We start from the raw sequence: 11,169 nt of genomic DNA, 5'->3' as shown, positions 1-11,169 counted from the left end.
AAATGCAGCTGCAGTCTTCCAAAACTGCGGGGTGGTTGTGCGAAAACCAATCCAGGACAGAAAGTGACAATCACTGCACAAGGCAGAACGGACCGGAATCAGAACACCGGCATTTCACTACAGAAGTGCACCATTGTCCCTGCACCGGAATTTAACAAGACCAAGAGGCAAAATTTCACGACGCTTTTGGGAATGCCATGGAGGAACTGTTCAAGGAGAGTTGTGATGAAGAGTTAGTTGGGGGATATGATACACCCCCGGGGTGGTCAAAGTGGGGAGATTGTGAGGCAGTTTACAGTTGGGTTGTTTTTGCATGGGGAAGGTGACTGGATTCAGACCAGTGGGATTCCACTCTCTTATGGCTCGTAAGAATTTTGAGTGAATTTCTGTATTTACAAAGAAGGTAGAACCATTCTGTAAATATACGAAATCACGAAACGAAAAACATGGCAAGTTGTCGGACATCATTTTTATGTCTTGTTTGCGTATATGGAATCGGAATAAGAACGAATTCACATGATATATAAGTAGGGTTCCAGACTGGTGGTGATTCGTTCTGTACACTCTATACATAATATATAACAGCAAACAAGCAAAATGAGCTAAACTACCAGCACTTTGGTGCCGTTATTTCCAAGTTACAAAACTTGCCTGCAGGGTCTGTGGTTGTGTATATACACACTATGACCATCGCCTTGGCGAGTTGTAGCATTAGGGACAAAAAGCTCCCATGAAGCACTTTGAACTTTTAAGAAACGTCTCTGTTTCTGAAACTTTCATGCTTGAACTCCATGGCCCGAGGCTGTTCCCGTTACAAGGTGGAAGTATCCAGGCAAACACAATCAGTAAGCAACAAGAAGACCGCCTCACTATTCACCAGCATGATGTTTCTTAAATTCTTCAGTTGTCCTTTCTGCATTCTCTTCACGAAGAGGCTGTGTAGGGTACAGAGCTAGTGCTAAAACTAAGGTGAATGCAAAACCAATTAGCCCACTAAACGGTTGGAATGACTGTGTCCCCATAAGCCAGGGAGGAAAGTTACCCCGGTAGGTCAGGAAGCCACCCTTCTGTATGATGAAAATTGAAGCGATAATTCCTGCACGCAACCCAATTGGTATGGAAAGGCTGCCTTCATTTCTTTGCCGAGCACCTGCTAAACCCAAAGATAGAAGCCATAGACCTGGTGTTGATAGCGGAGACCTGAAATTCCATTGAAATAAAAGGGCTGTTAGATTTGTCTTGCACGTGGTCAGCAGAAATCATTATGCAGAAAAGTCCAGTATTGCATTGCGCTGATCGTGTAAATCACAACAATAGCAGAAACTGAGGCCACCTTAAGGGTTAAAAGATTATAGTAAATATTGATTCCAGTAAGCGTACAGAAGACAAAAAGAAAGCACTGATTTTAGCAGGCGATGAGTAAAGTAAAATGAATAGAAAGAAACCTCTGGGATAAAGCGAACGCAAGTCCTGATATAATTATTCCTCGATGATATCCAAGATCTGCAGCAATTTCTTGGGGCAGCCATGCCCTGAAAAGCAATTCTTCCACAAGAGCAATACCAGTAGCTACTATAACTCCTTGACCAACCATCACAAGCCCTTGCGTACACAATTTGAGCTGTGAGACAGCATCCAAAGAAGATGGAGTGGAGGGCCAAGAGAGATTCGCAGAGTCAAGTAGTGCTCTTACTGAGTGTATTGACAAAACAAGGGCAACTCCACCAACCAAGCCCTTCAAAAAATCACCTAACTGCAAGCAAGGAGATGAAAAATCATACAACTGCAAGTAAAGAACACTATCTTATTTTGCATGATCTTAGAGTACATGTCCACAATTTCAGCTAACACATACCTTTGGCAATGACGTTAAATCTAGCCCATATCTGTGAAGAGGATTTTCATATCCACGTATTCTTTTGCCCCATATCACAACAAGTATCATAAAAGCCGTGTAGAGGCCAACAATGCAAGCAAGTTCAGCAATTCTAGAGGATGTATTGGTTGTCCAGCTTTGCAAAAATGATGGAAGTAGTGGAACAACAATTGGTGACCACAAAACAAGAACCATACCGACAAACCCAAAAATCCTACAGAAGCAAATCAAGATAAAAGAGCATATCAGGAAATAAAATAATCAAGAACAGAATCTGGGCATAAATGGAAAAAGATCACCATGCAAACCAAAGGAACCCAACAAACTATATGAAATTAGATCTCCGATTTCGCGAATGCATGATGCAACATACAGATTAACTTCCTGAACATAGAAATTTGTACCCCGAATAATTTTGAGATAAAGACTTCCCTTTTGCCTTTCTAAAGCAGTAATTAGAATTAACCTATCTAGTTAATCTCAAGACAACTTACACAATACCTCTGGATTAAGGGACGCTCAGCTATATCAAGAAATTGGATAAGCTTGTCAGTCAAACTCATCGCACCACGTAGACCACCCCAAAGCAAAGCAGCTTTTCCAACTAACCTCAACATGCCACCCTTTTGTCCCAAATCTGTCAACATTGTGACTAATCTATTTGCAAAGGGGTTACAAAATTAGTAAAAGAAAGTAGTGGTACGTCTGTACATATTGGAAATACATATATCTTGTGTTAATACCTTTCTTGGTCCACTTCACCATCTTCCTTGGTGGGTACCACGGGAGCAGCAACTGACATGGCTTTCTCAGCAAGACTTGTGACAATGTTACTTTGGTTTTTCTCAGCCTCCTCAAACATGTCAGGCTCCTTCTGACCTTTACCTTTCACCAACGACTTGGACAAACTCTCGCCAGAAGTTTCATCACCTTTGTACGAATCCTGTGTGTTTGTATATAAGCATAATGAGTAGCAACATATAAAAATAGATAAAGTCAGCTGACTTTGTCTTCACAAAGAACAAATTCAAATAAACACAAAAATAGAGGATAAGGCAATGGGATCTGACATAGTGATATGTGTAGAAATTTTCAGGTCGACGGGCCGAGGGACCCACTCCAACAACACCGATACTGTCCCCACTTAACCACCTGCACAATCTTCAGGTGTGGGGTTTTATCACAAAAGGCCTCGATGTTAGTTAGAGAGGGGTATTTCTATTTAAAGCACTCTTCTCTTCTCCCTCTGTCCGATGTGGGACTGGGGGTTCCAACACTCCCCCGCACGTGAGACCCCACTTATGGGTCACACGTGAATTTCCACACATCGGCAACCACGTGGAGCCATGTCGGGACTCACCCAATCACGTGGGGCCAATGGGGACCCACCCAAACACGTGGCATCTTTGGCCTACGTGGACAATCACGCGGGGCCAACGGGGACCCACCCAATCACGGGGCAGTACGGGCCCGCCTCCTGGCTCTGGTCGACGGGCCGAGGGCCCACTCCAACAACACCGATACTGTCCCCACTTAACCACCTGCACAATCTTCAGGTGTGGGGTTTTATCACAAAAGGCCTCGATGTTAGTTAGAGAGGGGTATTTCTATTTAAAGCACTCTTCTCTTCTCCCTCTGTCCGATGTGGGACTGGGGGTTCCAACACTCCCCCGCACGTGAGACCCCACTTATGGGTCACACGTGAATTTCCACACATCGGCAACCACGTGGAGCCATGTCGGGACTCACCCAATCACGTGGGGCCAATGGGGACCCACCCAAACACGTGGCATCTTTGGCCTACGTGGACAATCACGCGGGGCCAACGGGGACCCACCCAATCACGGGGCAGTACGGGCCCGCCTCCTGGCTCTGATACCATGTAGAAATTTTCAGGTCGACGGGCCGAGGGCCCACTCCAACAACACCGATACTGTCCCCACTTAACCATCTGCACAATCCTCAGGTGTGGGGTTTTATCACAAAAGGCCTCGATGTTAGTTAGAGAGAGGTATTTCTATTTAAAGCACTCTTCTCTTCTCCCTCTGTCCGATGTGGGACTGGGGGTTCCAACAATATGTACATCATCTTAGGCAGCGCTCGTACTGATAAGAATAACAGAACAACACCAAAAGGAAGGTAAATGCAAAATAACTGATTTTGAACCAGTTCATAATAAACAGTGGAAATAATCATAGTAAAGCTGTCTCAATACAAATGGGAAGATTTCCGCAAGTTAATGTCAAAGAAGACACTAGGTTGTCTAGTAACTACCAATTTGGGCAGTGGTTCAAGAAATAAAAGCCCTAAAACCAATTTTGCACGGGCATCTACTTGTATAGCTACCATTTTATAAAACGAAAAATGTCTGAAGAAATGAACAGATTACCTGGTGCTCCACGAATAATGCAGATGCAGATGCCCCTGGGGCAGCTGTAACAGCACCAACCATAACACTGTTGTTTATATTCTTCAACCAGTTCTTTTCCCCTTCCCTGTTAACTGAACTGTCCAAGCTAGCACTTCGATCAGATTTATCAACAGGCATGTGTTGAATCTCTGTGCCACTAGCCTTGCCCAGATCTTTTTTTCCAGAAACTTTTGCTCGACTAAGCGTCAGAGCTTCTATTTGACCATAGTTATGGATCGTAACCACATCAAAATATTTTCTCAGCGCCGCTAGGCTCGAGCCTACTATAACACCAATTGGCAGCACTCTTCTCAAGTAACTAGTGCCCTGAACAGAAGATGATATGGCTCTTATTATATGCTCACCATGGAGAGTACCAACTTTTTGTGTAGTGCAGTCAATAATACTATGGTATTCAACTTCCAAACATGGAGCATACTTGTCATATCCAACATCAAATGAAACTGCATTAGCCACTTGTTCCATATCTTTGGAAAGATAGGGTTCCATATTTTTCATGTCATCTTCACTTACTCTGCGACCCACTTCAATCTTCAAAGTATTCAATATAATATTTTTCACAAATCGCATAAACTCCCCTACTTTCTCTTCACCAATTTTGACTCTCCCCTCAATATTTTCCACCGTTTCATACTCTTTCACTGGTTCCTGATGCCTTTCTGTATCTAATATTGCATATGATGGTTCGATAACTTTACCATTTACCTTTGCAGGTGAATGGGTGTGAATCTTACTGTCAATACCCCTATGAGTTGCAACGGTACCATCGGAAACATGTCCTGGTTTTTCTAAGAGCTTCCACTGACCTTCTTCTGGAAAATAGTCCAACAACAGAGCGGTGGTTGAATCTAAATCAAGTGATTCGTCAGGTACCTTTGAAAGAAGAGTATTCACCCCATTTGGAATTGAAGTTATGGAAACTGGAGCCTTCTTTTCATGATTAAGTTTGTCTACACTTCCAGCAAGAAGATTTGGACCAACCAGTTCATCTTTCTTTTCATTTTTATCGTCATCTATGTTGTTAACTGCATCACTTCCCTGAGAATTGTTCAAAGTATTCCTATAAGCTGACGGGGGGGTATGATTAGACTTCTCTACCCATCCATTTGGTGCATCAGGTTGCAAATCCATACCATTCCCAGGGTGATCAAATACACGGACATTGCTTAATGTATCCATTTGTACATTTTGGTCAGTCTTACTGGCTTCTGAATCTTCTTGACTATTGTCATCATTGACATGGTCCTCTGCAAATTCAGACTGTGCCACAGAATCAACTTCTTTTACTTCACTTTCCTGTTCTGAACTCTCCCCCATTTGAGTTATCATATTTTCTATAACACCAAAAATATTGTTGACTGCCATTTGGGTGTTATCATCCATCCCTGTCAATGCATCCAATGCCTCAGAAACACTGAAGTTCTTACTTTGGTCTGCCACGGGCTGCACATTCTTATTATCCTTCTTCTGGATATCGTTTTCTTCTTCTTTCTTCATGTCTGACGGAGTGTTTCTACCATCTTGGTCTCTCTGCTCCTCTACAACTGCTTCCTCAGTGCCACCGACAATTTCAACCTGGCTGGAATTGTTAGGATTTTTTTCTAGTTCTGAACCCTTTTCACTATTGGAAAGATCTTCAGGAGCCTTTTCCTTGGAAGACTTGTCATTTCCTGATTCCCTAGTGTCCTTTCCAACAGAACCAGTAATATCACTTTCCTGACTGCTCAGTGATTGAGACTGATCTAGGTTTGAACTCTTTTCACTGTTGGAAAGATCTTCGGAAGCCTTTTCTTTGGAAGAATCATTTCCTGATTTGCTAGAGTCCTTTCCGACAGAACCAGAAATATCACTTTCCTGACTGCTCAATGACTGTGACTGGTCTAGATTTGAAATCTTTTCTGATCCCTCTGCGGGAGGATCCTCTGATTCTAGTCCCCCTGGAGGCTTGTTTGCATCCGGTAGTTCGTTAATTGAGCTATCCACCAGATCACCATGCTTTTTCAACAGATCCGACGAACAATTTTCTTTCTGTACACCTTCTGAACTTGATGTTTCCATGACCTTGTCTTCGATCTTTGACTTTAGACCTGAAGACATGTCAGGAATCCGAGCAACACCCAAGAGTTGATCAAACTTTAGCTTTGTTCCTTGTGTATGCAGAGCTCCAGAAACAGCAGATGTTAGCTTTCCACGAACATCTTCCGGCACTGCATCTTGCAAAGCTTTCATCAGCGTGTCTCCTTGATCAACTGCTGTTAAGACCTGGGCCCATATACCAGATAAATGTGAGATAAAATTTAAATCGGGTACATTATTTGATTTGGATAGACCAGAAACATACATAGAGAAGATCAAAGACCCTAATTAACATATGAAATTAACATTAAAACAACCACAAAAGTAAAACAATAGCATGAAACCGCAATTTCGAGCACCACCTTCTTCTTCTTTTCTTCTGTAAGAGTATCAGGCATGGTTACATCTAGCATGTTCATAACAACTTCTGCTGTCTGTAGTACTTGACCTTTTTCATCTACAGGATTGACTTCCTCCTCATTGACCAATTCTCGATCATCAGAGTTAGTCTGATCCAGGGAACCATTTTCCACATCCTGCAACCCTGTGTTTTGGACCTCTGACTTTCTGTCGGAGTCCTTTCCATTATCCACATCCTGCAACCCTGTGTTTTGGACCTCGTACTTTCTCTCGGAGTCCTTTCTGGAGCGTATCCTGAAGCTGGCAGCAGTATCATTTTCTTCTGGCATTTTGTCTGCGGGACCTGCAGAATATCCATTTAAAGAATCTGAATGGGAAAGATCCAACAGCTTGGAACCACTATTGTTGAACAGTCTGCCTTCCACAAGAGCTAACCTTCTGAAGGGTCTATGGGTAGGTCTACATCTTTAAGAAGAGGGTGACGGCCCTTCAAAAGTCCAAGCTCTACTGCTGTGAGCCACTGCACATACCACATGCATTCTTATCAGAATATCAAAATGCAAACTTAGATTCCATCAAATCTTCAGCATGAGGTGGTTTAATGATACAGTGATAAACAAAATTTCATTAACCTCAAAGAGAAACAAAACCAACGATTACCTCAATTGTTATGTGCTGGCACCACGACAGAGCAGATCCACCACCATCAGTAACAGTAGAGGACAAATAAGACCGCAACAGTAGGCTTGTGAATGGATTTTCTGCTATCAAACTGCGTGGAACTGAGAAGAGTGGCGCTGATCCATCATCTTTCTGATAAATTGACAGATTTTAACTATCAGTGTATAATAAACAAGTATTCTTGTCAATGTTGAAGAACATAGCATTGAGTTGACAACTACGTATGCACCTGTATAAATAGGACGGGGATCTTCACATTCCCTATCACACCTCTTGTACTTGATATGGAATAAAAATCCTCAATGGCCTCATAACCATAAGATACCATGGAGATTGCTTTGTCGAAATCACGAACAGATTTTGCTGAAAGCGCTTGTTCCACATCAAACCCTTTTGGTTTTCCTTGAAACAGTTCCTACAAAACCAGGCATGCATATAGCATAATTTACTAGCAGTAAGGGATAGTTTTCGCAAAGTAAAGGGTTGAACATAATTAGATGGCAACCACATTAAGAAATAAGTAGAAATTTGTTTCGTAATAGATGGAAAGCCTGAGAGGTAATGAATTTGCACTATTGTAGAAGTTTCAAGCTGATTAACCACCTTGTTAGATCTTAGAATATCTAGGAAACCATCAGTGAGACTCTGATCAATAGCCGTCTGATGAGGAGAGGACCTAGTGGCCTCCTCTAAGTCAAAAGGATTGTCAATGCAGGTGGCAGCTGTAAGCGGTGTGCTCTCCCCAGCTTCTGCCAGGTACTTCGTCAACATGTTAGCACCATAACCCCAGCCAACACCCATCAATGTGGTCCACGGCCTCGCCTTAGTGATGAACTGTATAGCAGTGGAGATATCATCGCTGTCAGCAGCTGAAAATAACCTACATAACATGAAGTAGCTTAAGTAGCCCTACGATCACCACTTTGTGATTCTCCCAAAATCCAAAAACAGAAAAAAAAAATCCACAAGAAACCCAGGCCACTTCGTTAACTATATATAACAAAGGCAATATTCAATCCAAGATACCAAATTTCCAACCATAAATTTTGAAGTTTTAAACTTTTTGATACAAGTGATATTCTACTTTAAACTAAGCTAAACTATGAGGAGAATCGAACTTGGGTGCATATGGGGGTGCACACGCATTCTATCCAATGTGGCTCCGCCCACGACTGCTCCAAGTTTTGAACTTTAATTCACAAACACATGATCCTAGCCTTCCAAAACATAAAATCCAAAACAAATGCAGACCCACTTCTTAGCTATATATAATAAAGGCAATACTCAATCCAATATTTCAAATGTCCAAACATAACCCATTATTTCAAGTTTTGAACTACAATTCACAAACACATAATCCTAGTCTCACTGAAATGATTGAGTGAATGAACATACCGCGGCGTGGTGAGAGGCGAACCAGCACAGCCCCTCGGGTTCATAACAATCGGAAAGCAGCCTTGCCGGAGAGCTTCACACACGAACGACCTGACACTCCAATCCAAGCTTCCCATTGCCGTGCCCGGCACGAGAACCAAGGTGGTATCCAAGCCATACTCTTCTCTCAAATCCAAATTGGCTGGCCAATCCAAAGATACTACTCCTCCGTCGTCCGTACTTATACACAGTCTCTGATAGTCGAATTTCTTTTCCACTAAACTCCCCGTTTCGCTTCCCAAATCAAATCGGATTCTGCCGCTACTCAGGCGCACGAAGTGCCTGTCCTCCTTCACCAGCTTCTTGTTCAAGTCTTCTAGCAATTCGCTGCATTGAAACGACACAGTCGGACACCGTAGCAGCACGAACCGGTTAAACGGCGTCGGACTGGTGAACATAACCCACTCCCCGATATCCGAGTCGAATTTCCTCTCGACCGAGTTCGGGTTCGGGTTCGAGTTCGGATTGTTGGAGAGGAAGTGAGTGGCGCCGGAGACGAATCCGAGAACCGGAGCGATGAAATCGAGGGAATTGGGGGACGGGAATCGGGAAATGAATTCGTGGAATGGGATTCCGATTCCGAGTTGGCTTCGCGGGACGGGTTTGAGTCTGCGGCGGCGGAAGACGCTGAACTCGTGGATCTGAAAAGCGTGCCTGGGCGAGAAACAGGGAGTGAAGGCAGACTGGTGGGTGAGATTCGAGCTCAGATTGCTCATCGTTTTTGGGTTTTCGAAAAAATGAGAGAGAGAGAGAGAGAGAGAGAGTTGTGATGGAGAGTGACATAGACGGTGGAGAAGAAGACGGTGGATGGAAAGTAGGTTGGAGGGATCCGACCTGATTGGTCAGAAAAGAAGAACAGGCGGGAGCGAAAGAAAGGAGCTTCAACGGTCCATATTTTCAAGTAATATTTAAAGAGGAAATAAAATGCACTATAAGGCAATTTTACGAGAGCAACCAATACGTAAACTTCGACCGTCCATATATTTGCAGGAGGCCGCGCCTGCCTTGTGGTACAAGTTTCGCTTTCCAGCTCCACGTGCTAGGAGGAGGACTCAGTGTACGGGGTACATGATTAAGGTGACATTTTAATTTAATAACATAACGTTATGATCATTAGACGTGTAAAGTCATTTTTCTCAGCATAACATGCAAATTAAAATCACAAAGAGAAGAGTATTGTTATTGACACTTCAAAACAATCATTTGCATTTCTCTTTGTTCTTTAATTATTGGTGAACGCACAATTTTATTTTTAAGTGTTACTAAGAGCTCGTTTGGATGTGCTTTTAAAATAACTGAAAGCGCTTTTAGTGAAATGGAATTTTATTTTGATTCAATTCAATTGAAGAGTCAACCTATTTTTTTCTGGTTCTAAGACCAACAATATTTTTGAAAGCAATCCTTAGAAAAAAATGTTAGTAAATCCTTGAAAAGAACTTAAAGTGCTTCTTAGAAAAAGCACTTAAAGTGTTTTTGGAACCCAAAAACATTTTATTTAAAAATGCTTTAAGTTATTTTAAAAGCACATCCAAACGAGCCCTAAGAAATCTTAGAAAGTGATTATACATATATGTCCGATTGAGATATGCCGGCAAAGTAGAATCCCCCTTTTCTTTTTCTCAGTAGTTATGTAATTTTTCTTTAGTATATTTCGTAGCTCATTAGGGATTTGATTTTTTCTTACGTGGCCCAAGTATACTCTTCGATTTGAACGGGCTTATTGTAGCCAGCCCACATTTTAGTCTCAAATGGACCTACCAAGAGTCCAAGCCTCTTGTGAGTGTTGGAATAGTCCACTTATGGATACTTTTTCATGATGAAACCCATTAGGCAGGCCCACCTTCATTATCCTGTAAAATCAATTTCATCATGAACTTCAAATCCTTCGATTCCAACAGCACGGTGGGGAGGTTTAGGTTTTAGTTCAAGGGGGAAGGCCAACATTGTTTGCCCGTTTACATGTAAGAAGTTATTCATTTAACCGCAAACATCAATTTAACACACATACAAAATCATCATATTAAAACTACAAAAAGAAAAATGTTTTTCCTTTACATTATGGCAAAGTCTAATTTGTCTGGAAGAAGCCAAATTTTCTACAATCCTTTATGTCATTAGAAATTTAGAACCTTACCTCGAGAAAACTGAGTGGGACAAAACCCGAGTTGGAGAAAGGGAGTGCAACAATTCAATCAACTAACATCTATTACATTATACTAAAACAGTGTTCTCTCTCTTATGCACTTGAGTTCGAATCTCTCTCGCCGTAGTTTAGATGAATTTGTTCTAGAATACCGCTTTTACATAGAAA

The 11,169-nt window shown here is 42.2% G+C and overlaps 1 protein-coding gene across 4 annotated transcripts; it reads right to left on the bottom strand.

The window, feature by feature from the left end:
* Positions 1–501: 501 nt before the first annotated feature.
* Positions 502–9,772, bottom strand: LOC103950231. 4 transcript variants are annotated; one of them, XM_048587687.1, is made up of 12 exons: positions 8,820–9,768; positions 8,028–8,304; positions 7,654–7,839; positions 7,404–7,556; positions 7,179–7,263; positions 6,743–7,086; positions 4,266–6,569; positions 2,620–2,819; positions 2,378–2,533; positions 1,856–2,090; positions 1,446–1,753; positions 502–1,200 (listed from the first exon to the last, which is right to left on the bottom strand). In XM_048587687.1, exons 1-12 carry the CDS (start codon positions 9,572–9,574, stop codon positions 870–872), a joined length of 5,334 nt encoding a protein of 1,777 aa, XP_048443644.1. In that variant the 5' UTR covers positions 9,575–9,768; the 3' UTR covers positions 502–869. The 4 variants fall into 4 exon arrangements, with proteins under 4 accessions (XP_048443644.1, XP_009359693.2, XP_048443651.1 ...); XM_009361418.3 differs by having other exon boundaries at positions 6,746–7,086; XM_048587694.1 differs by having other exon boundaries at positions 8,028–8,258; positions 8,820–8,959.
* Positions 9,773–11,169: the final 1,397 nt, after the last annotated feature.

The sequence above is a fragment of a genome, unplaced genomic scaffold (assembly GCF_019419815.1).
Source record: "Pyrus x bretschneideri cultivar Hongxiangsu unplaced genomic scaffold, Pyrus_bretschneideri_v1 Contig1, whole genome shotgun sequence".
NCBI lineage: Eukaryota > Viridiplantae > Streptophyta > Magnoliopsida > Rosales > Rosaceae > Pyrus > Pyrus x bretschneideri.
The sequence above is the reverse complement of the archived record's forward strand: the minus strand, read 5'-3'. Positions and strand labels throughout refer to the sequence as shown.

Bases quoted from the DNA above. Each gene is read 5' to 3' on its own strand.
- LOC103950231 (XM_048587687.1), bottom strand. From the start codon at position 9,574: ATGAGCAATCTGAGCTCGAATCTCACCCACCAGTCTGCCTTCACTCCC. The intron at 8,305-8,819 runs GTATGTTCATTC...CATGTTATGTAG, and splicing joins TCGCCTCTCACCACGCCGCG to GTTATTTTCAGCTGCTGACA. The intron at 7,557-7,653 runs GTGCATACGTAG...TCAATTTATCAG, and splicing joins TCCCCGTCCTATTTATACAG to AAAGATGATGGATCAGCGCC.